Source organism: Cucurbita moschata, unplaced genomic scaffold, assembly GCF_002738365.1.
Source record: "Cucurbita moschata cultivar Rifu unplaced genomic scaffold, Cmos_1.0 Cmo_Scf00010, whole genome shotgun sequence".
NCBI classification, from domain to species: Eukaryota; Viridiplantae; Streptophyta; class Magnoliopsida; order Cucurbitales; family Cucurbitaceae; genus Cucurbita; species Cucurbita moschata.
Genome location: NW_019268526.1, coordinates 2,991,769 through 3,015,919, shown reverse-complemented (window position 1 = coordinate 3,015,919; position 24,151 = coordinate 2,991,769). Strand labels below are relative to the sequence as shown.

Sequence of the window (24,151 nt, the reverse complement as noted above, 5' to 3'; positions counted from 1 at the left end):
TTTTTTTTTTTTTTTTTTTTTTCTTTTTGAGATTGTGAAATACTTTTTGTCATTGAATGGAGTTGGCCCATTTGTTACCTTTTTCCTTAAGAGTTTTGTGAGGGAATAATGGACATGGATTAAAGGATGGACTTGTAATAACAATTGTTTACCATTTCTCAACCTTTTCTATTTTTTTTTCTTGCCGAGCCCAACGTCCTTGTGGCACACCACGCAATGTCCAGCCCCGATACTATTTGTAACGGCTAAAACACACCACTAGTAGATATTGTCTGTTTTGACTCGTTACGTATCGTTGTCAGTTTCACGATTTTTAAAATGTGTCTACCGGAGAAAAGTTTCATACTCTTGTAAAGATGTTGATATGGGTCAAATCTTCGTAAAGGGGTTTGAAAATTAGGTGAAAGGGTATTTAATTAGATTAGAAAATGTTGACTTGAAGTAGAAGTGTGTTGGTTGTTGATAAATTAAAGCTTTAAATTTTATAAAGCTAAATGCCAATTGTTTATAGGTTAGTTAGTTTGGATAAACTTATTGGTCACACCAATTATGAACACCAAAACTAACGCAGTTTGCTAATAATAACACTTCATTGGAGCGTGTGCAAAGCATACTCGAGCATTTTAGATTAGCTTCTTCATGATTCCTCGATTAATTTAAATTTTTTAAAATAAAAATAATAAATTAAGAAAGTTCGAAATTTCAAATTAAAAATTTTAATATCTCGATGATCTCTTAATTAAATGTATTTATAGGTGACCTAATGTAAGTATAATTAAACGAAATTCAATAATAATGACAAAAATGGAGTGTTTGAAGATTAAAAGAAGATTATAGTTGAGTTAATAATTTAATTTTGTAACCCTAAACCCTAAGGTTATTTTAGTATTTGTGTGTGAATGTTATTGAAGAGAGGAAGATGGAGAGCAAGTGGGTCTGACAATATGCTCAAAATAATGAATGCCAACATAATAAATAGGTTAGGAGAGAATTGTCTTTTCACATTTTGTTTTTTTTTTTGTTTTTTTTTTGTTTTTTTTGTGTGTGTGGCTAAAATAAAAAAGTTAATGGTGGTTGAAGTTGGGTCATAATTGGAAGAGTATAGATTTGCACTCAAAATAACTTAAATCAAAAGATATGTAATAATGTAACTCTAATCTTATTCATCATTAATCATTTTATTGGGATTTTAATATTAATCTTAGTCTCCAATATTTTGATATTTTTGTCCATTTAATCTATGAATACTCACAAGTATTTATTAAGCTCCTAAATTGGGTCTTTAATTTCAATTTTTAAAAATAAAAAAAAATGATTTAACCTCTGCATATTTCTCTCTCATTGAATTTTCATAGATAAGAACAACTGTTTTTTAATATAAATGTAGCTTTTAAAAGGAAGTTTAATGAGATAAAAAAAAAAAAGAAGGATGCTGGCTGTGGGGTTCGAACCCACGCGTACTTATGTACAGAAGATCTTAAGTCTTCCCCCTTAACCACTCGGGCAAACCAGCTGTTTGTTAATAATGAACTAAATTCTTATAATTAAAAATAAATCACCTCCAACATTGTAACACCGCAACCATATTTTACAATAAACCCTTAAATATTAGTCAATGCACCATTGAATCAAAAAATGTGGGTCTGGTTTGGTTTTTGAAATTTTTCAATAATGCGTCTAACGAATCACTTCCTAATGGTATGTTTGGGGTGTGGAACGCATTAGCTGTCCGATTGGGCAATAAGAGTCAGAGAAGGGCAAATTAACCTAACCTAGCCCAACCTACTTAAACAATTTCAACTCTTCTTTTTTATAAACAATTTCAAATCTTCTTTTTTATCTCCAATTACTAGATAAGAGTATTAAGAAAGTGTTTTTTAAATGAAGTATTATGAGAATTTTTTTAAAAGAATATTAAGAAAGTGTTTTTTAAATGAAGTATTATGAGAATTTTTTTAAAAGAGTATTAAGAAAGTGTTTTTTAAATGAAGTATTATGAGAATTTTTTTAAAAGAGTATTAAGAAAGTGTTTTTTAAATGAAGTATTATGAGAATTTTTTTAAAAGTATTTAGAGGTGTTTTTAAAAACTCAAATGGAGGGCTAAACTTGTCTTGTCTAATTAATTTAATATTTTAGGAGCCATAAATAAAAAAGAAAGAAAAAATATTTAATTACGTCAATAGTAATACACATTTAATTACTTCTCATTAAGCCAGCTAACATATTTTAATGACTTTGAATTAGTGTTATGAAAGATTAAGAATATTTCATAAAAAAGAGATCAACAGTTTGCACAAAGCAAAAAACTAGAGGCATTAATCCATAATAATATTGAACACTAACGCTTTCATTGCTTGAAAGGGGACTGATACAGAGTTCCGAAGTAAAATGCAAGCGAATGAGTACAGCAATTAGACAAGAAAACATCATTCATACATTTATCAAACTAAATTCATCTTCTTCCTCAAGTTGAAAAAAATACATTTCTCGTTCTAAAATCTCAACCCTCACACAAAATTTCAGCCAAGCCTGCAACCTATCTAGAAACCAACCTATTTGAGCTGTAAAAAACTATGGCACTCTTCGTTTTTACTTACCCCCGTGCTTAGCTTTACTGTGAGACTGAAGTGCACCATCAGAACCGAATGCCCTGATACAACGGAGAACATATGGTCAACAACGTGCGCGGAACCTTCCATTTTCAGCAACTGATATATAATGACTAAACAATACCTGTCGCAGGACTTGCAAGAGAACTGACCACCGGATTTCGGGCTTTCTAACTTGGCAGCAGGAGTTTTACCAGTTTTCTTGGCTGGGTGTGGAGTAGCCGTATGGCCCCCCTTCTTTGAATCTGGCAAACAACCAACAAACAAATTCAGCACCACTTGAATGGAAATATAATAGTGTGCAATATCAAATTTTGAAGCAAATGTCCACTTCTGAAACTAAGCTAAATTATGATCACTTCATAAATAAAAGAGTAAGGATAACAACTATTTGCAAATATAACATTGCTTATGCCTAACTGTTGCTATGCCAAATAAATAAATGGTCAAAAGAGTTACCAGTCTTTCCAGGCGAAGCTAACTTCGCCTTCTTTGCAGGGAGGGGTGTCGTCTTGGTCGCAGACTCATTCGGCCTCTTCTTGGTTGGTTCAATCTAAAAGGACAAGAGATCATCAAAATAATGATATCGATAATCGAATGAAGATAAAAATGTTAAAGCTGTCACATAAAACAGTAACAAAAAGATGACAATAGAATCTATGACCAAAAAAACCTTTTTCGGTGTCTCCTCATCACTGTCAGAGTCATCATCTTCATCATCAGAATCACCGCTGTCAGCATTAAGCATTTCCTGCCATTTATCACAAATGTAAATGTCAGCGCTAAATCTCAAAAAACATTCCAAACCCGGATTGTTGCACCACTGACTATCTTCAATAAAATTCCAGATTACGAGTGCTTCACATGATTCTTTAGACAAAACTACCGTAATCAAGACTGGTTGCCACGTGATTCATAGAAAACAATATATATATACTTCATACATATTGTCTTGGAGATAGGAATACAATTACAAATGGCCATCAAATTGCAATTCAAATGCATAATGTGGATGAGAAGCCCATTTACAGAACAGGACACAAGGGCAAAAATATGTATAGAATCTTATCACCAGGTTACTGGCAAAGTTAACTGTGGTGTTCAACCAGGACCAGCTACAGGATTAACCATAACAAAGGATTATCACTCCCATAAAAAATTAAATTGATTCAAATTTCCACCACGGAATCAGTTACATTGGTTTGATGCATGGAAGAATTCTCAAAAAACATATTAAAAGACAAAATAATCTCTTTTTATACTACCTCATCAGATTCATCATCAGAATCTTCATCCTCGTCAGATTCATCATCGTCATCAGACTCATCATCCTCATCCTTGCTCGGTTCTAGAGGCTTCACATTTGGCTTCTTCAAAGAAGCGGCCTTTGCACCATTACTTTTATCTGAAATAGACTTCTCCTCCTTCTGACTAGGTTTTCCTGAAAGTAAATCATGATGAGATAAATGTCCGTAGAGTATATTTCCTACAGCCAAAGCAGTAGTAATATTTTCATAATAGTATGCATTTACCATTTTGAGCAGGGGGCAATGCAAGTTCTTCATCCTCCGAGCCAGAATCAGAATCTGATATGAAATAACACACACTAAAGTTAATTGACATCTCAAACTAATATAAGAATTCAAAAGATAAATGTCGTACAGGAACCTATGAATGTAAAACAACTTACCAAAATAGCCATCGGTGGCAAGAAGAAAAAGGAGCTGGTCAAGGAAAATAAAAATAAATTGCAAACTACAGAAAATAGAGTCGTACTAAATGCGAGTGTCACCATGTAAAATAGCATTCAACTAAAAATAAGAAAATCGTTAGAAAAACTTCAAAAATTTGGGTCAGCCATGAGGGGCTAAAAAGTAAAATTTTCAATTAAAAAAATAAAATACAAACTAAAAAAGTATTGTTCCTATCAAACATCAAACAACACAAAGGCTTTCTATCATTATCTTAAGGGGAAATAAAAATTGTCAAATTCAAAAGAAAGGATATTGTTCTTGATCCTCCGCGAAAGCCTGGTATCCAGCACAGTAAACACTTCCACTCTTCCCGTTGTGGGAGAGCTCAAATTCCTTCTCAAACACGAGATCAAATGATAGCTGGGGAAACTTCTCTGCGGAGAGAATTCCCAGAACAAGCTTCTGGTCACCAATCTTCAAGAAAATAGTCACATTTTCATTCGCTTTGTCTTTCTTTATTTCACCTAGAGTCGCCTGCATAGAAGCGTTTCATAAAATTATCAACACGGGTAGAGTTGTAACTAAAACAGGAAACTCAGAGGCTCAACAGGAAATTTAAAATAAAATAACAAAAATGACACCCACCTGTGACAGATGCAGGTACTTTTGAATTCCAGGCTTCACAACAAGTGGCTTACCAGACTTGACTTCAACACCTACAATCCAAAAACATGATGAATATTCTCAATCCATCGACTCACAGAATAAATAACTCGTTACGGCTATACGCAATCTTAAGATTACGAGACAGATTCTTTACAGACAGCTACCACCACCACCACCCCACAAAAAGAAATTTGAAAATGGAATAGGAGGAGGAGGAGAAGCTTAGTAGGGGAGCACGCAAAGCATGGCATACAACAAAAGGTTACAACTCACATATACAATGCAACGAAAACGGGATAAACAAATCGGGAGAACAAAAAAGTTAAAACGAGCAAAATATACGATGCAATCTGAAAACAAAACAGACATCGACAGGATCAAAAGTGAAGCATGGAGAAGACCTGAATAACAGCGAGTGTTTCTAATGAGAAAACTAACATGATTTAGCTAAAGGGAACGAAAAACCAGAATAGCTTACCCCAAAACTCCATTGACGCGTAGGTAGAAGACGCTAGGGTTTAAGAAAAGCCCTGAAGAGGAAATGAAGCGTGACACAGCTTGAGAAGGAACGATCGGATTGGTGGTGGCAAATGTTTAAAGCATTTTATAAGGGAATTGCCGCCAGGTTTTAGGAGGCCTAGGGTTTCAAATAATCGAGCGGATGTCAGTGTGGGCCTGGGCTGGACTTGGAGGCCCAGGCGTTCATGATTTGGGCTCAGCTCAGACCTAAAGCCCAATTCCTTAGGCCCATATACGAATTTTCACCAATATTACATTAAAAACAGGCTCTTGGATTTGCCTTTCCTTCAATTTTTTTAGTGCAAATATGAAGAATTATGGAGGTTTGATCATCCAAACATTTCAAGTTAAACCGCTACGCAAAACTAAATGTCTACGAAACAAATATCGTATCAATAGTGAATATGTTTTTAATGAATTGCATCGATCATTCAAGCATAATCTTAATATTTTTTCGTCCAAACATGTATGAATCGCACCGAACCGAGCCGAGCAGAGACAATTTGATGCACAAAAATTACGCCTTTCACTAGCTTGAAAAAAGGAAGAAAAACACAATATAAGGGTTCCAAAATAATGATGTTTTCGTTCTAAAACAGAGAATGGAATGGCAACCTATGATAACATATTCTAAGGAGAAAATGTGAACTACAAACACTAATAAATAGACCCAAAACGTACATAAATAATGAAACTAAATTAAACTCCCTCAATTTGTTCGAACAATTGATTCTCGTTGTATGATCCGAACACGCTCGACACAAAAATCTCAGCCAAGATAGCAACCACTGTATCTAGAGAAGAATTACATATTGGAGCTGCATAATAATATGTTGTTGTTTCTAACTTCCTCTTCGTCTTCCTCTTCCTTTCACTTACCACCATGCTTGGCTTTACTGTGCGACTGAAGAGCACTGTCGGAACCGAATGACCTAAAAAAACAGCAGAGGGAGTAACGTCAGCAACCTCGGACTCTTCCATTGATGGTGCGAGTAATTCATAAGGACATACAGCATACCTGTCACAGGATTTGCAAGAGACCTGGCCTGCGGATTTTGGGGTTTCTGCCTTGGAAGGAGTTTTCACGGGTTTCTTGGCAGGGTGGGGAGTATCTGTATGGCCCCCCTTCTTCGAACCTGTTAGACATGTTAAGCACCAATTTGATTCAGTGGAGGAGCAATGGCGTGGCGGGACAAAGTTTATAGGCTACAAAGGTTTCTAAAGCTAGGCTAGGCTAACATTGTGTGTTCAGTGCATAAACAAAGAGATAAGCTAACAGAACACGCCACTCTAGAGATGATTAGATACTTTTAACGCTCAATACATATCAGCATGTTAAAATTGGGTTTAAATATTATTTTGGTTTCTATACTTTTGTTCATTAGTCACTTTTACAAAGTATCCATTTTGATCATCATTAGTGAATTCAATGCACAAAAATACAAATTTATGTCTACATCCTAAGAAGTTGTCATGCCTAAAATTTAAACCAATGAGTGTGCAAAGACCAAAATGAACAAAAGTAAAGAATACATGGATCACAATGAACATTCTAAACATACTGACACTAAAATGAACTAAATTCTAAAATACACTGACCAAACTAGTATTTAAACCCGAAACTAAAATGTGGTTCAGTCAACAATGAAATAATGCTCATTAATGTTATCATGAAATAAATGAATGTTTGATAGAGTCACCGGTCTTCTCAGCCGAAGCTACTTTTGCCTTCTTGGAAACAGGAGTCTTTGAGGCAGACTCGTTTGGCCTCTTCTTGGCTGATTCAACCTACAAGAGGACACCAAATGATAAAAATGATGCTAAAAGAAGAAAAAATGTACAAGAATAAACATGGGTTTGTCAAATTTTCAAATAAACTGCTACAAATAGAAGTTCAACTAGGATTGAAACACACCTTCTTTGGTGTCTCCTCCTCACTTTCAGTACCGTCATCTTCATCGTCAGAGTCACTGTCAGCTCCAAGCATTTCCTGCAATTTATCGATAGCACCATTAGCACATATAAGGAACTTCCATCATCTAACAAAATCCTTGGCAACCTATAACAAAGGATTCAACGAGGATAACGCCTTCACTAATAGACTCTAACAACCATCTAAATGAATAAAATTATAGGAGTCCACTGAGTTTCTATTTCCTCAGAGCAGTGTTTTGAAAAGAAACCCAAGGAGCACTTTTCAAAAAGGCACCAGCTATGAAATAACCTAATCACAAAATTGGGACTTCGCAGTAAAAATCAAACTTCGTACACATGCATTAACTCTCCCATGGCACCTGGGTCATGCTTCTCAGAAAAGCACAACCTTTTTAAAATCACCACAACCAGATGTTCTAGAAGTGGGAGCGTCTCATTTAAACTACCTCATCAGAGTCATCATCAGAATCTTCGTCCTCATCAGAGTCATCGTCATCTTCAGAGTCATCATCCCCTTCCTCCTTGCTCGGCACAAGAGACTTAACTTCTACTTTCTTTGAATTTTTTCCCGCAATAGACTTCTCCTCCTGGCTAGGTTTTCCTGAAAGTAAATTTTAACTAGATATTAAGCACAATGCCATGAATATTTCCTACTACTAATACATTAATTCTTTACACAATCAATTGCATTTACCATTCTGGACAGGCTGCAATGTAAGTTCCTCATCTTCTGAGCCAAAATCAGAATCTGAAATGGGATAACACAAACTCAGCTCATTAATTTCAGAAACTCAAATTATAATATGAAAAGATCCATCTGCACGCTACATTTATGAATGTTTAAAAACTTACCAGAATACTCTTCAGTGGAACACGGAAGATAGGAGATAAGAGTTAAGGAAAAAGAAGAATACTATAAATAGATGAAAATGGACAAAATACTAAAAACTAATGCGATCGTATAAAATATTTTATTCAGGCAGCTCCAAAATACGAAAGCATGCTGCTTAACTTGATCATTAAACCCAAACAACGCAGGACATATAAATCCTCAAATTAAAAAGTAAGGATATTGTTCTTGGTCCTCGGCAGAAGCCTGGTATCCCAAACAGTAAATACTTCCACTCTTCCCGTTGTGGGAGAGCTCAAATTCCTTTTCAAACACAAGATCAAATGATAGCTGAGGGAACTTCTCAGCAGAGAGAATTCCCAGAACAAGCTTCTGGTCACCAATCTTCACAAAAATTGTGACGGATTCATTCGCTTTGTCCTTCTTTAGTTCACCTAGAGTCGCCTGCATAAAAATATTTCATCAATTTCTCTGCATTGGAAGGGTCGGTGATTCAACTGGGAAAATAAACAAAAATAGCTACAGCAGTAACATCAGTACCTGCGATAGATGCAGATACTTTTGATCTCCAGGCTGCACAGAGAGTGCCTGACCAGGCTTAACTTCAACACCTAAAACCCCAAAAAAAAAACATTATGAACTTCGAGTATTTATCAAATATGATAATAAAACATTATCATCTTAAGAAATCACTCAAAAACTATAAGTTTATGCTCCTCAAGACATTAAAACTAAATTCGAGAGGATACCCTAGTTTGTACCCGCCCCCGCCGGGCTAAAAAGGAAAACGAGAGGAAAGAAGCTTCAAAGCGAAAGGCAAGCGATATTACGATTAAGAAAACAAGCAACAGACAATAGCATAAGGAAAATATGAAAAGAACTTACCCCAGAACTCCATTGACAGTGGCGGAAGAAGAGTTTAGGGTTTTAGAAGTATTTAGGAGAAGAGGTTAACTGTGACACAGTTCAAAACAATACCAGGAAGAAGAAGTGTAGCAAATCAAAGGCAATTTATAAGGGAATTGCCGCCAGCTTCTTAGGGTTTCAAATCACGCAAATTTTTGTTCTGGATTTTGATGGGCTTAATTATAATGTATTGGGCTGAGCTGGGCTGGGCTGGGCTATCAAATCTTGTTATCCATTTAACTCGGCCCATTCAGCTTGGACTGTGTTAAACTTTCAACCACAATGAGCTGATTTAAACATAATTATTCAATTATTTAGAGTTTTTGTGTAACTAATTAACCTCAAATTTACCGAATAATCAACACAATTATCCCTTACATTTAAATTTTAAAATTTTAACAAGAAGTTCCTAAAATCGGTTAGATGAACACGACTCTCGACAATGATATGATATCGTCCATTTTGAGCATAAGCTCTCATGGCTTTGCTTTGGGCTTCTCAAAATGTCTCGTACCAATTGAGAGTATATTCTTCGATTATAAACTCACGATCGTTCCCTAAACTAGCGATGTGGGACTTTCATCACCCAACACCTTCTATCGAACAAAGTATGCCTCTCTTTAATCGATGTTCGACTCCTTTGGAATCTTAGTCATTTTTTACTATGCCTTCGAGGAGGGTTGGCTTCTTTTCTTTTGTAGTCCTTTGTCGACATTTGAGGATTTACCAATCTATTGCCACGACTAAGTTTAGGGCATGGCTCTAATACCATGTCAGACGAATACAACTCTTCACGTTGGTATGATATTGCCTACTTTGAGCATAAGTTCTAGTGACTTTGCTTTGGGCTTCTCAAAATGTCTCATACCAATGGAGAGTGTATTCTTCTATTACAAACCCATGACCATTCACTAAATCAACTACGTGAGACATTTATCATCCAACAAAATCTACACGGAATCTCGAGATTCTTACGGTCGAGACTTCGATCATTGAATCTTTATGTATCAGACTCCCAATTGAATTGGATAAAAAAAAATCACATAATTTCTACTCTTCACAGGAAAATCTTAGTTTCCACATCGAAACTATTATTATTTACATAATGAAAATTGAAAATTTCCGGTGTCGATTCCGAGCAAGCAAGCGAAGAACAGAGTTGCAGAAATGTTCCCTTTCCTTTGCTCGATCGAATTCCGGTAATAATCTAACCAAACAATTGCAAAGTGGAGATAATTCCAAACTTATATGGAATAGAGAATTTGAAGATGATTTTTCACAGTGGCGGATTCAAAATTATGAATCGATTCGATGTGTGGCGGTAACTAAATCTGGAAATCGATGAATTTGAACCAACTGAAACTGCTGGAACTCTTCGCGCTTTCTTTGGCTTGTGTCGAGCAGGACGACGATGGAGACGCTATTAAATCGTCGCTGTTCTTCGATTTTCTAGGGCACAGATAGAAGTTTCTCGATCCCAACGCGATTAGCTTCTCCTCCTTGTTCAAGACTGAGATTCGAATCATTATCTCGTTAGAACCACCCGCGAAATTCAAAATAAATGGCGGTTACAACAATTTGAGTTAATCATCGACTACTTACTTTCTAAGCTGAATTGCGAATAATGAAGATCGAAGGCGGAGGGATTTACAGTCGGCAAAATCGGCCGACGGCCTTCCTTCATGTATTGGCGTATGGTAGCCGCTACAAGGTCGGCGACGGTCATCTCCGACGACATCAACACCTGTACTGGCCCAAGGATACCCTGGATCGTCACGTTGAGGAGTAATTTCGTCATCTTCGGCCGTCCATTCAGCGACGCCGCTGATAAACCTAAATTCTTGAAGGACAACAACTCCGGATCCGTCTTCGGCCGCCGCAGCGTCGTCGTCGTCGTCGTCTTCAAACTCTCTCCGTGAAACGACGACGACTTCTCCGTAAGCTTCCCCTTCCGAGTCTTATCCTCCGTCCCTTTGCGGTAAGGCCTAGGGTTCGGCATCGTTCCTAAATACGAATCAAAGAGAAAATGAGGCTCTGTTTTTTAAATACCTCAGTCGCCGGAAACTGAAATCGAGAGGTTCGGAGGTTCTTGGACAGCCAGATTTCCCGTCGCCGGCAAACAGTCAAAGCAGATAAGTGATGAGAAGAAGCAGAACCATTCAGCGCTGTGATTGATGATGAAGTGAAGCGCATTAAGAACTTATACTGAGATGAAGGCGATGACGTCGACAAAACACACAGGAAACCGACGGGAATATTCTCGTGAAGTAGACGGGCTATAGCCGGTTGCTAAATTCAACATTGGGCGGCTTGCGCTCTAGCCATCAGATGTGGACAACCGGCTATTACCCGTAAACTATTACTTGATTGCTCAAATGACCAGGTTCTCACCGCAGGTCAGACCAGAGGTCGTTGGGTTGATTATTAGCGACCGTTGAGGGTTTGGAAGGCCTTGAAGAAGCTTGTAAAATTTACGTTCTTTTTTTTTTATTATTATTATTATTTAGTGGAATTTTTAGTAGAATGACTTTGTAAATATAATTTAGAGCATATATATAAATATAAATAAATTAATTATTAGTTTAGATGTCTGATTAGCAGTTGGTCACGTGCCCTTCTGGTTGAAGAGCGTGCAAATAATTGGGAACCCACTCTCCCCTATCGGATTTCTATATTCTCTCCAATTGTCTTTTTTTTTTTAATATTATTTTATTTAAATAATAATAATAACATAGTCTTCAACTGTTTATATATTACTATTATAAATTATTATTTGAGTAACAAAATGAAAAAATAAAATGTAATATGTTGTACAATTTAAAATATCAGACAATGTAAAAATAATTAATTTTTCGTATAAAAATTATAAATAATATATATTTAAGGTGAATATGATGTAATAAATTATTAATCATTGAGATATTGGGGAAAAAAACAATGTGCAAAATTACATGTGTGCCCCTTTCCCTTTTGAAGCAAAGATGGCCAAACATGAGAAATTCCAAATATAATTTCTACTTTATTTTATTTTTTATTCGTATAAATTATTTACCTTAAATATTTAACCCATTATTTTAAATCTAGTTTTGAAGAGATTAAAATAAAGATAAAATGCTTGCTCGTTAATTTACTAACACAAATTTGATAAGAGAGAATAATATCAAATTAAAAAAGTAATGGAATAATAGTCTTTTGAGTGGATAGCGATTACATTTTCACGTCACAACAGTTTTACTGGCTTTGTAACTACATGAATGGCCAATTTTAATTTTATTATAATTCACCTTTAAAATGTCTAGGTTCATTTAAAGCGTCCAGGTCTTCGTCGTTAGTTCCTAAAATATATATTACGAGAGTGAAAATTTTAAATTTGATATATCGGTCAATATTAGATATAATAGCTAAGGCCTATCGTTAGTAAATATTGTATGTTTTGATTTGTTACGTACCGGCCATCAGCCTCATGTTTTTAAAATGTATCTGTTAGGGAGACGTTTTTATATTTGTTTGGTTTTCTTTCTCCAACCGACCTAGAATCTCAATGTAAATACCATCAAAAACTTCGTATTAATCGACATCGGTGTCTTTACCTATATACTGTGAATATTATTTTTATTCCGGTGAAGCAAAATTTGTAATTCTAATGTATATAAATACAAAACGTCCATAAATTATTAATCTAAGAAGTCATTGGCTTTTATTTTTATATCCAATAAGTTAGTTAATTTTTTTAATTTATATCATAAAATCTATGAAATAACAGATTAATTAAAATAATAATAACTGAATTTTGCGCTTTATTCTCTATTTTCTTCCTTATCTTAAGAAACAGTTTCACTCGGCACTTTAAAGTGGAATCGAGGGTGCAGACAAGGCATGAAATTTCAGCGTAATTTCGCGAATAAGGACGATTGGTCTGGAGGCACTGCCACATGGATTGGACCTTCACACGTCAGCAACCACGTGTCTTTTTCCGTTTCATTTTTTAACACGAAATTAAAATGTTAATAACCAATTATCCATAAAATTTAATTTAATTTATTTAGTTTTGTCATTATTTTCAGTTATAAAGTTGTGTACGCTAATACTTCATTAAAATGTCGGTAAAGTGGTGAGTTTCTTCATAATTATCGGGAGATATTTATGAATATAAATTTAATTTATTAATCGAGATGCAAATAGTGAATTGAAGACGTTGGTCGGGTGGAATTTGGTGTTTGTGTTTGTGTTTGTGTTTGTGTTGTGGGGTTGTCTAGGGAAGGCATAACTCATGTGTGTGGGCCAACCAATACCATTTGACACGTCATCTAATATTGTCTCGGGTTTCAAGTCAATTTTTATATTATTATAAAAGCGTATAAAAATAACTTTTCAAAGTTTAGGTTATCTCAGACAATATAATCTTAAAAGATCAGAATGTATGGGATAGAAGATTCAAATCTGTTCACCATGCAGACAAATTTTGCTTTTTAGCGACTTTAAAAAAATATAAAATAGAGGGAATAAAACTATATATAATAAACTGAACTATATATACTTTGTTTTCGAGTACAAGTAGGGTATATATAATTTTATCATACATAATTATGGGTAGCTGTAGTATTGTACTCTTAGTTGTTTGTGATATATAACCATTTACCATGTCTTTTACCGTAAATAGTTTTACTATTGTAATCATTGATTAAGACTTTTACGGTAAATAGTTTTACTATTGTAATCATTGATTAAGAGCAGGACCTAACACAAAACACTATTAATTCAAATTTTGAGTGATACCTGTGACTTTGTTTCAAAAACATACTCTGACACGTACTATTAATGGCATTTATTGGGATGAACCTTAGCACATTCTTTGGTGTTTTTGTGCACCTTTAAAAGTTTCTTTTAGTGTGTTTTGGTTGAGTACGAGCCCTAAATCTAATTAAGTTTTGTTTAAATTTAAAGTAGTTATCTAAGTATAGTTGAATTTAAAAGCATTTTAGATAGCTACGGGCACGAGGGAGTGAGAGATTTATAGTATATGTTTTGTTTTTTTTTTCTCTTTCTCGTGTGTTCCTTCTAGAAACACAGTGATGTGAATAATTTAATCAATCAACTATGTTTATAAGACGTGAAAAACAGTCAACAATGTTGCAGGGAATATTAATTATACAGATTATTTTGTTGATTTATTGAAGAAGCTCTCTGTCATGATGAACAACCGTGACAGAATAAAATAAATATTTAAAATTTAGAGTAATAACAGTTAAAAGGTCGTTTTTCTATAATTTTTGTTTTTTTTTTTTAAAATAAATTTCATATGGATGGATATAGTATTTGGGGTATTAATATAAATATAGTTACGTACATAAATATAGTAATAATTCAAGGGGGAGTAACGTAAGAAACAAGGGTGAACTAATTGATAAGCATAAGCTTTCGAGAGGTGGAGGGAGGCGGGGGCCGAGACATATACATGAAGAAAGAAAAACCCCCGACAGCTACGGAAGCGGCTGCTTGATAGGGCCGCGATTGGTTTCGATCTCTTACACAGAGAGACGATTCAAACTCACAAATACTTCGATCCCAGAAATTGCAAATTCCACCTGCTCACCCCGAAACCGAAGAAATGTCTCTCCTATTCCATTTCCCCTATACATTTTTCTCCTCTGCTTCCCGTTGTTTCCCCTTCTCAATCCTTTTTCCTGTGGCGCCCACCGCCCGGATCCACTCATCACGACGGCCAAGGCTTCCACCACCGCCGTCGCACTGCTCTGCCCACTTCTTTCCTCAGATGCCGTAGTGGGTACTGTTCTTTTTCCCCCCTTTGCTTTCTTTTTCGCTGCCTTTTTGTCGTTCTATCTTTTCCCAATTTTTCAATGCTCATGATTTCTCTCTACTTATTTACAATTGAATGTTATGCCTAAGAGATCCCTTTAATCGCGCTTGTAAATCTGATCTATCCATTTTGTTCTTGTTCTGTTTCTTCTTCAAATGCCTCACTCTTTAGTCCTCTTAGCTTCTCCATTTCAATATGTGCGTCTGCTGCACCTCTTTTGTGATAAAACTAAAAGAGGGAATGATTTCTGGTTGAATTATACAATGAGAGAGTTATTTTTGGCGATCGCGTGATGCATTCATAGTTGATTTTGGTTCCTTAATGAGATTCCGGAGGAGAAGACAATGCTTTCCATCTTGTTCTTCCCTCCACGAAGTAATCCACCAATCAATCTCTATTGATTTATTAACGTCTTGATCATTCCAAATTTCCTGGAACATCCACTTTCTGATTGTCTGCTTTGTGAAGGGAGTATCATTTTTCTATGTTGTTTATATCTGTTGTGTGCCTTTGGTGAAACTATGTGTTCTTTCTGCAAATCATTTTACTGACAGTGAATTCTAAAAATTGTTATAGGTTGATGAAGATGAAATATATTGGAGACGTAGAAGAGGTGATGAAGAGTTAGAATGGTCACATAGTTCCACCCATGTAATTTTAAAGCTAGCTCAATGTTTTAGTGAGTAGAGCTTTGTTTGAATCTCTTTTTGTGGAGTAGAGATTAACTTCTAGAATTATGACTTTTTGGAATTTACTTTTGCTGTCTCATTATCACCCTTTTGCTTACTAATTAGCTTGTGGTAAATGTAGCTAATGCTATGGTTGGACCACGATCATGGATCGGAGGAATCTTCAATCGCTCTGGCAATAAAAAGAACGATAAGTTTCAATACCCTTTGAGTCCTCTTCAGGTAATTAACGTCAATAATGTGTTGGTAGTCTGTGTACTGTGTCTCATTCATTGGCTTTATTTGTGTTGCATTATTCCACTAGTGGTATGGTTTGTAAGTGTGAGGAAAGTTTTACCTCTTGTTCATGAAAAAGTGCAAGGAAAGTTTTACCTCTTGTTCATGAAAAGGCATTGGCACCAATCAGTGGGATTATAATATTGTCTGTTTTGGCCCGTTACGTATCGCCGCCAGCCTCGCGGTTTTAAAACGCGTCTACTAGTGAGAGGTTTCTACACCCTTATAAGGAAGGTTTCCACACCCTTATAAGGAAGGTTTCCACACCCTTATAAGGACTGTTTCATTTCTGACTAAAGAAGATTTTGAGCTTTGCACATCCCCTTTCTCTCCACCTACCTATAGACCTTAGCTTAAGGACACATTTTTAGCTTCGTACGCCCCCTTTCTCTCCACCTTTCTATAGAGCATGCATGTAATAGAACTCGAACCTTGTGTTTCTATCAACATAACTTTCTCCAACAGGTTGCAAGTTTATATCTCCACCCCTAACATCTGATGTAATGTTCTTAAAACAATATATTCTCATGTGATTGCGAGAATGTCTATATGCATGGATTATGGAGCCTTATATGCCCTCAGTTTATTAATTTAGAACTCATCGTCCACTTTTCATTGGATGAGACGTTCTAATGTTCAAGTAAATATACTTATATTTAAGACTGTTTTTCTAATGGCTTGTTGATAGGGGTGTATGAAGGTTGAGCATGTATGTTCTAACATGTGACTTATTCTACCAGGAGGAAAGGCTTCAGAGGCTACAAGACCGAATTCATATACCTTATGATGAGATGTGCATTGAGCATCAAGTACTTTTCTTTATTCGTTTTAGCACTCTTCAGGTTTTAAACTTCTATGCTCTATGAAGATTATCTGAGCGCTCTGAGATGAGTCTAAGCAACGAACTCACTGCATTTTTCGTCATTGACAAGATCCCGTTTTAGAAGCCCAAAACCTCGTCCTTGATTTGAGTTTTGATCTATTTGAATTTTGAATAAGGCCATCATTCATGTCTTTCATTTCTACTGCATGCAGACAGCTAGAAGTTTAGCGTTTTCCCATTTATGCTTTGTTTTCATCATCTGTGAGCACAAGTAATCATCCTTCATTATTTATAGGAAGCTCTGAGGGCATTGTGGGATGTTGCCTTTCCAGATGTTGAGCTTAAAGGGTTGATATCTGAGCAATGGAAAGAAATGGGTTGGCAAGGTGCTAACCCATCCACTGACTTTAGGTATAATCCAAGCCACCATTTCAATGTATATTCTTTGTTGTCTTACCTCTTATTAATGGTGATAGTGAAGTAAATGTTGAGGCTTGTTTTAATTTTTACAAAGACTTAGCAACCCATCTAAAATATAGTTCGAAGACTAGAGCTATCATAGGAGACGAGCAACATTATTTGTAACAGTCCAAACTCACCGCTAACAAATATTATCCTTTTGGGCTTTCCCTTCAAGGTTTTTAGAACGCGTCGTCTAGGAAGAAGTTTCCACACCCTTATAAACAATGTTTTGTTCCCCTCTTCAACTGATGTGCGATCTCACAATCCAGTCCTCGCTGGCACTCATTCCTCTCTCTAATCAATGTGGGATCTCACAATCCAACTGTAACGCCCCTAATTTTCTTAGCCTAAATTAGTGGCGTTACAAATTGTATTAGAGCCAGACACCGAGCGGTGTGCCAACAAGGACTCTGGGTCTCGAAGAGGGGTGGATTATGAGATTCCACATTGGTTGGAGAGGGGAACAAAGCTTTTTTTGTAAGGGTGTGGAAACCTTTATCTAGCAGACACGTTTTAAAAACCTTGTGGCGAAGCCCAAAGAGGACAATATCTGCTAGCGGTGGGTTTAGAGAGATTGAGCGTGTGAGACAGTATAGTGCACACGTGCGTACATCTGCGTTTGATTGAGGGAGGAATTCATTTTCTTCTAAATGCATTACACTTTAGTGGATTGGTAAAAAGAAACTGTTCATATGTTAGCTGAATACTTTGTTTTTTATACTTAAAATCAAATATTTTCTCACAGTTGGCTGCTTTTCTTAGGGGTTGCGGTTTCATTTCCCTTGAAAACTTGCTGTTTTTTTCCAGGACATTTCCGGTATGTCCTATTCTGTTGTATCCTCATTTCCTTAATGCGTGAGTGAGTTATCACTAATCTCATACAAATTCAAAATGAAGGCATCTTTTCGTAGGTTATTATGGAAGGAAGGTGGCAATCGAGCAACTTGGGAATATCCGTTTGCTGTTGCTGGCATAAACATATCGTATATGTTGATTCAAATGTTGGATTTAAAATCAGGTATGTATCTGCATTTTTCGACTCGAATAGTTCGCTTTAATAATGGGAATGATCTGTGCAGGTCTTGTTACCATGAACCCAACAAAATATGTAACAAAACCAATAACAAAGAACATGATTTAAAAGCCTTCTCGAAATCAACTCTGTCTAATACGTTCCCATCCCAGCAACTAAAACTTCTTGTTATCTCATCTCTTGTGTACAGCAAAGCCAAAGTGTATTCCAGGACTCAATTTTATGAGACTATTAGGAGGTACTGACTATCCCATCCATCATTTTGGTTTTTACTTGGACATATCACACATGTTTTCATTACTAAACTTCTGTGACGCTCACACAATACACACTGTTAACTCATGGCAGAAAACGAAGAAGCATTCGACATTCTATTCTGCGTAACTTTCGAATTGATGGATGCTCAATGGCTTGCCATGCATGCTTCCTACATGGAGTTCAATGTATTCTCTCCTCTCCTCTCCCCTCCTCTCAATCTCTCACACACTAACACTAGTCGTCGTTGTCATCGTCGTGTACCCAAAACTTTTGTTGAAGCTTTTGATACTCGTGATTGTTACAGGAGGTCCTGCAAGTAACCAGAGAACAGCTGGAAAGAGAGCTATCTCTAGAGGATATTCACAGAATAGAAGACTTACCAGCTTATAATCTGTTGCTTCTGTAGCTATGTTGTCCCTGAAAGATTGTATACTGAACAATGGCAGCCAGTTTCAGAAAGTGTTGAGTTTGAACTTGAAAACCCACCATTGATCACTGTATGCATTATTATAGAGGTCACAGAAAATCATTAAGTTAATCTTACTTTTTTTCTTTTTTTTTTTCTGTATGATTTTATACGCTTCGAAAAGAAGAAATAGTGATGTATAAGACGCGGTTGTTGTAAGTTGTCATGACTATGTATGGTCGTAACTCTCGTTTAGTTCATAACTCTTGATGGTTCATATTCTCATTTATTCATAACCATTTTGGTTCATTTAGACGGGAACAAGGGAAGAAGTCTATCCCAACATCTAATATATATATATATTTCGGTAAATTTAAAAGTCGTTCATGATTGAGTAGATATTTATGGTGGTACGTCGGTGGCTAAATTGGAAAATATTAATTTAATTAAAGTTAATAATAATAATAATATGAATTGATTAGTGAATTAAACGTAATACAACACTAATTTCCTCACTAATAAAAGCAGAAGATTAAGGCAGTGATGCTGTATTATTATATAAATATGTATGCAAATGCCTTGAACTCAATCATCTAATCTTCTTTCTTAATTTCATAATAATCTCTTTATTTGGGCTTTAATTAAACTAATGTGAATTATTTAAATAAATATTTGCTTGCACTAAAACGACAAATTAAAACATTCCTTATGAAGAGTATGGAAACCTCTCTCTAATAGATGCGTTTTAGAACGTTTAAAAAGTTAAGGACTACACAGAAAAATGGTGGGCATGTGTTGGGGTAGCGATGTTTGTGGGTATTGGGACACGAAAGTGATGAAGTTCATTGAATAGATTACGTGTTAGTTTAATTATGTGGGGTTCGGGTTTTGAGAAAGTGAATAGCAATTTTGAATTTTGTGTATGTTCATACTTATGAAGTGGATATAGCATTGTCTTTGGCACTCATTAAAGATATCATCTAAAAACAAGAGTATACTTATAGGATATGTCTATATATTACCACTTCAATCCAACTATACCTAATTTTTAAGTCATCAACCATATTCATCGTCCCATTTTACACAATAAATAAATCGATATAATCTATTACGACACCCCTATTAATTATATATAATAACTCAAATTCCAATATAATCCATCTCTACATGAATAAACCGAAACCATATTCAAATGAGAACGATTCTATGTTGGGGTGACTGAGTCTAAGACGAAACATAATCTATCTTTACTCCTAGGAGCGAAGAATAGGTAACGTAACCATGTCATAAAGAATGCAGTGGAATGTTAGTATCATTAGGTACAAGTTTTAGAGTGATTGTTCTGTGAAATTGTCTTAAAGTGATCGAAGATTCAAACTTTGAGCGGAAAATACATGTTGGGTCTTTATCGTTTAGATTAGAAACATTTGGAGCTTTGTTTTGGGCGTTTTTAAATTGAGTGGGACGAAGAAGTCATAGTCGAAACCGAGTTTTATAATCTTTTATTAAAAGGGTTAGGAATTAGGATTTAGTTGAGAGTTGGAACCAAAATCACAAAGGCCATGGTATGATATCAAACACTATGGACCCACTACGAACCATGACTTTGCACACAAAAACAGAGACTTGGAACAAATCTGTGAGAATTTTCAGTAAGATTTAGCAACAAAAATGATGGGTCAAGCAATCAATCAATCATTCATTCAAAGGGAGAGTCTTTCTTTCGTTCTTTAATGCTCTCAACTGGAAAATGTGTCACAGTGTTCATACAAACACAACAGTGATGGTTCAAACAGGCCACACTTCTATGAACTCTCTCTCTGTCTCTCTGTCTCTCTCTGATCTCTCTCTCTCTCTCCCTCTCCGATCTCTCTGTTTCCCTCTCCCTTTCAACAAGCCTGATGAGTAGCAGTGAGTGAGTGAGTGAGTGAGTAAGTAAGTAAGTAGTGTATTCTATGCACAAGCACCACCCCACCACTAACCAAAAACAGGGGAAACCAAAAACAGGGGATTTCAGGCATGGATGCGGCTGAGATGAACAACTTTTTAACATCTGGGTCACACACTAAAACAAACCACAAACCAAGAACAACAAGAACATGAAGAACAAGAAGAAAGGAACAGTCCTTTCCCCCATGCTAAGTTCAGAAAAAGCAGGTAAGATCCAACCGAAAGTAGGAATTTTTTTGGGTTTTTGTTTTCTTGGGAGGTCAATCAATGGATGATGGAGTCATCAAAAAAGGAGGGTTTGGTTTTAGCCACGACGAATCATGCCAGTAAAGTAGTTGAAGTCGTGGTGCTGCACCCTGAGTTGCTTTAGCCAAGAATCTGCCACGCTCAAAAGCGACACCACCCGTTCTTGGTCCCGCCCATAATTCCCTGAAATCCACACGTTTCCTTGCATCTTGTATGTCGCCAAACCAAATGCCGGCAGCGCCATCCCTTCCCCTTCTTTCCTCTTTCTTTCTCCTCCACTCTCAAATTCATCCTCCACGTCCATATCTACATAAATCCATTCAGTTCGCCAATTTCTTCACTAAATTAACGCATAAAAACGCCATTTTTTGTACCTTGAAATGAAGATGAAAGCGTGTGGTATGTCAGGAAGCATGTTGATAAGTCCTTTATGGTTCTCCCCATTGGAATATGGTAAATTGGGTACCTGAAAATCCATCCTATTAATCATCCAAAGCTCACAAAAACAGAGACAGAAACAGGGGAAAACAGAGAGAGACAGAGACAGAGACCAAGCAACAGCCATCCAACTCGCTGGGGAAAGATCGACGCTTCTCAATGTCATCAAGCCAGGGAATCTTCGAGCCAATCCATTGATCTGAAAAAAACACCAATCCATTATTCTTCCTTCTATTCAAATCTCAATCCAGAGAAGCTCAAAAGTTAATACCTTATCCATTAATGGAACTCTTCCATAAGGGGTTGATCTCTCGAAATACTGAAAGTAAAGGTATCCCAATCTGTCACTAAGATGCAGAGGGCTGTCTTGCTCCAACAATCCTCCCTCTTCCGATGAGCTTCCGTCCCATCTCCATTGTTTTTCACTTTCACTCTCATCGCTGGATGAATCGCTGAACGAATCCCTTGCTTCACTGTCTCCGCCGCACTCATCCCTACAAAAGAATCGGGAATTCATCATTTGGGGGTTTCTTTAATGGATCCTTGAAAAAAGGGTAGTCGTACCTGAAACCATTGACGGTGGAATTGCTGGTGAAGATTTGGATTGCAGAGAGATAAGGAACATAATATTGAACAAGGGTCTCGCCGTTGTTGACGGCGATGGGAACACCGGCACCGTAAGCGCTCCATTCGTCGTAACAATTCCAGAGATCGCCGAGAGTGAAATATTCAACCTTCTCTCTCTCCCATGGATGCCATAAACGATTCAGATTCCTAATCTCACTCTGAGAACAGAAAAACAGAGATTTTCAAATAAATCCAAATGGGATTGAATGAATTAATGAATGAAAGCGACGACAAACCTTGGGCAAGAATTGGGAATTGACAACCGGCGTTGTGCAATGAAGAAAACAACCCAAATTGGATTGCATTGACCCTTTGTCAAGAATCATAATTTTGGAGGAGAGGGAGAGAGAGAGAGAGAGAGAGAGAGAGAGACAAAGTTTTCAGAGTCTTCCCCTCAACCCTGAGAAACAGAGAGGATTCCCAGAAAACAGAGCACCCAGAAGAAAGACAGAAATGGAAGAGAGCGAGAGATTATCGGAGCTGTTTCTTGTTCCTTCCAAAAATGAGATAAAACCCAAAAACGTGTGAAGAATTTTCTAAAATTAGAAACCCAAACATCAAATTTGAGGGGAAAATCAAACCCTGCTCCTTTTGTTCTTGCTCTGTCTCTGTCAGATTGTGAATGCTGTCGAACCACAAACGAAGGCGTTCTCTTAGCGCCGAGAATTCAGCCAAAACCCGTAAGCAAAGCGAAGCGTTCCTCCCTGCTTTAAACTAAACCGTAAAGGAAACTCAACGCACATCAACACGGGAGTCTTCAACTTTGTTGGGTAATCAAGAAAACACCCATTTCCTCGAACAGTCGCAGCAATTCCATTCAAGCCACCCAAATCTTTAAGCTAAATCAACGCAGATCCGACAACGAAAGCTCCGAAAACGAGATCGTCTTTGGTAGCAAAGAACAGAGCAAGAAACAGAGTGTCAAATTTTAAAGGCAGGAGGCTTCTAGACTTTTCATTTATGGGATTTTACCACTCCTTCCTCTCGCCCATGGAACAGAGCACATCCGGTAATCCGGTAATCGCCTTCCAATTAATAACCGCTTTTAATATATATATTATATAAACATCAAGGGGTATTTTGGTCACTTTATAGAACAAAATGAAGCATGTGGTCTTTGAATATTTCATGTCCATTTAAAGGAGAAAAACAAATACTTTTATTACTTTTATTAATAATTATTTGGTCATTTTAAGAAAAGGGTCAATGTTAAAAATAAAGGCATGTGGCTAATGAGACTGCATTTAATTTAATTAAAACCTTATAAAAATAATTTAATTAAAATGATTTTCCGAAAATAATTAAAGAAAAAATCTATAAAAAAAATGCCAAAAATAAATAAGTTATTAAATATTTTTATAATTTAAGTAATTAAAAAATAAATATATGGAATAAAAAATATAATTCTTGAAGGTGTTTATATGGAATACAATCTTATCATTATTCCTCACGAATCTGTCTTTCGGTTCTTAAATGCTCTTTTTAAACCCTAAAACATGTGATAACCACAACCAAGCATATTAGAGAATAATAATTATATAAATAAATAAATAAAATTCCATTAAATATTTTTAAATTTTGATAATAAAAAATGAAACTGCGACCATAATATTTTTAAATATGTTAGGAATCACGACTCTCCACCATGGTATGATATTGTCCACTTTAAATATAAGCTCTCGTGGCTTTGCTTTGGGCTTCTTCAAAAGGCATCGTACCAATGGATAGAGTATTCTTTGTTTATAAACCCATGATCATTCCTTAAATTAGCCAATGTGCGACTTTCATCATCCAACATAATAGATGCGTTCTAAATACCGAAAATACTTTATTATTAAAAATATAAATATAAGGCTATTTTTAATTTAAAAAAAAAAAAAAAAGTGGGCGAATTGCAAATATTTATGAGTTGGGGGTTTGTTGGCAAAACCACATGAGTTGAAGT

General features: G+C 36.0%; 5 protein-coding genes and 1 non-coding gene across 9 annotated transcripts; 1 reads left to right on the top strand and 5 right to left on the bottom strand.

The window, feature by feature from the left end:
* Positions 1–1,430: 1,430 nt before the first annotated feature.
* Positions 1,431–1,513, bottom strand: TRNAL-UAA. Its single transcript has one exon. It is a non-coding gene; the product is annotated as a tRNA-Leu (tRNA).
* Positions 1,514–2,329: 816 nt separating this feature from the next.
* LOC111448146 (histone deacetylase HDT1-like) lies at positions 2,330–5,585 on the bottom strand. Its single transcript, XM_023087591.1, has 10 exons — positions 5,449–5,585; positions 4,950–5,020; positions 4,617–4,838; positions 4,301–4,313; positions 4,143–4,196; positions 3,876–4,051; positions 3,284–3,361; positions 3,070–3,163; positions 2,735–2,855; positions 2,330–2,651 (listed from the first exon to the last, which is right to left on the bottom strand). Exons 1-10 carry the CDS (start codon positions 5,459–5,461, stop codon positions 2,591–2,593), a joined length of 903 nt encoding a protein of 300 aa, XP_022943359.1. The 5' UTR covers positions 5,462–5,585; the 3' UTR covers positions 2,330–2,590.
* Positions 5,586–5,996: 411 nt separating this feature from the next.
* On the bottom strand, positions 5,997–9,315 carry LOC111448147 (histone deacetylase HDT1-like). The gene is made up of 10 exons (XM_023087592.1): positions 9,160–9,315; positions 8,815–8,885; positions 8,498–8,718; positions 8,277–8,290; positions 8,119–8,172; positions 7,871–8,025; positions 7,405–7,479; positions 7,190–7,277; positions 6,508–6,625; positions 5,997–6,421 (listed from the first exon to the last, which is right to left on the bottom strand). The coding sequence occupies exons 1-10, from the start codon at positions 9,170–9,172 to the stop codon at positions 6,361–6,363; spliced, it is 870 nt and encodes a 289-aa protein (XP_022943360.1). The 5' UTR covers positions 9,173–9,315; the 3' UTR covers positions 5,997–6,360.
* An 827-nt stretch (positions 9,316–10,142) lies between these two features.
* LOC111448149 lies at positions 10,143–11,457 on the bottom strand. Its single transcript, XM_023087598.1, has 2 exons — positions 10,783–11,457; positions 10,143–10,690 (listed from the first exon to the last, which is right to left on the bottom strand). Exons 1-2 carry the CDS (start codon positions 11,177–11,179, stop codon positions 10,506–10,508), a joined length of 582 nt encoding a protein of 193 aa, XP_022943366.1. The 5' UTR covers positions 11,180–11,457; the 3' UTR covers positions 10,143–10,505.
* A 3,096-nt stretch (positions 11,458–14,553) lies between these two features.
* On the top strand, positions 14,554–19,238 carry LOC111448148 (ELMO domain-containing protein A-like). 4 transcript variants are annotated; one of them, XM_023087596.1, is made up of 10 exons: positions 14,554–14,965; positions 15,575–15,649; positions 15,809–15,909; positions 16,704–16,772; positions 17,082–17,197; positions 18,011–18,065; positions 18,146–18,266; positions 18,472–18,519; positions 18,630–18,724; positions 18,844–19,238. In XM_023087596.1, the coding sequence occupies exons 3-10, from the start codon at positions 15,817–15,819 to the stop codon at positions 18,943–18,945; spliced, it is 699 nt and encodes a 232-aa protein (XP_022943364.1). In that variant the 5' UTR covers positions 14,554–14,965; positions 15,575–15,649; positions 15,809–15,816; the 3' UTR covers positions 18,946–19,238. The 4 variants fall into 4 exon arrangements, with proteins under 4 accessions (XP_022943364.1, XP_022943363.1, XP_022943362.1 ...); XM_023087595.1 differs by having other exon boundaries at positions 14,555–14,965; positions 15,575–15,677; XM_023087594.1 differs by lacking the exon at positions 14,554–14,965 and adding an exon at positions 15,047–15,373 and having other exon boundaries at positions 15,575–15,677; positions 18,160–18,266.
* A 1,382-nt stretch (positions 19,239–20,620) lies between these two features.
* Positions 20,621–23,225, bottom strand: LOC111448145. The gene is made up of 6 exons (XM_023087590.1): positions 22,443–23,225; positions 22,144–22,364; positions 21,851–22,073; positions 21,693–21,778; positions 21,516–21,607; positions 20,621–21,447 (listed from the first exon to the last, which is right to left on the bottom strand). The coding sequence occupies exons 1-6, from the start codon at positions 22,530–22,532 to the stop codon at positions 21,200–21,202; spliced, it is 960 nt and encodes a 319-aa protein (XP_022943358.1). The 5' UTR covers positions 22,533–23,225; the 3' UTR covers positions 20,621–21,199.
* Positions 23,226–24,151: the final 926 nt, after the last annotated feature.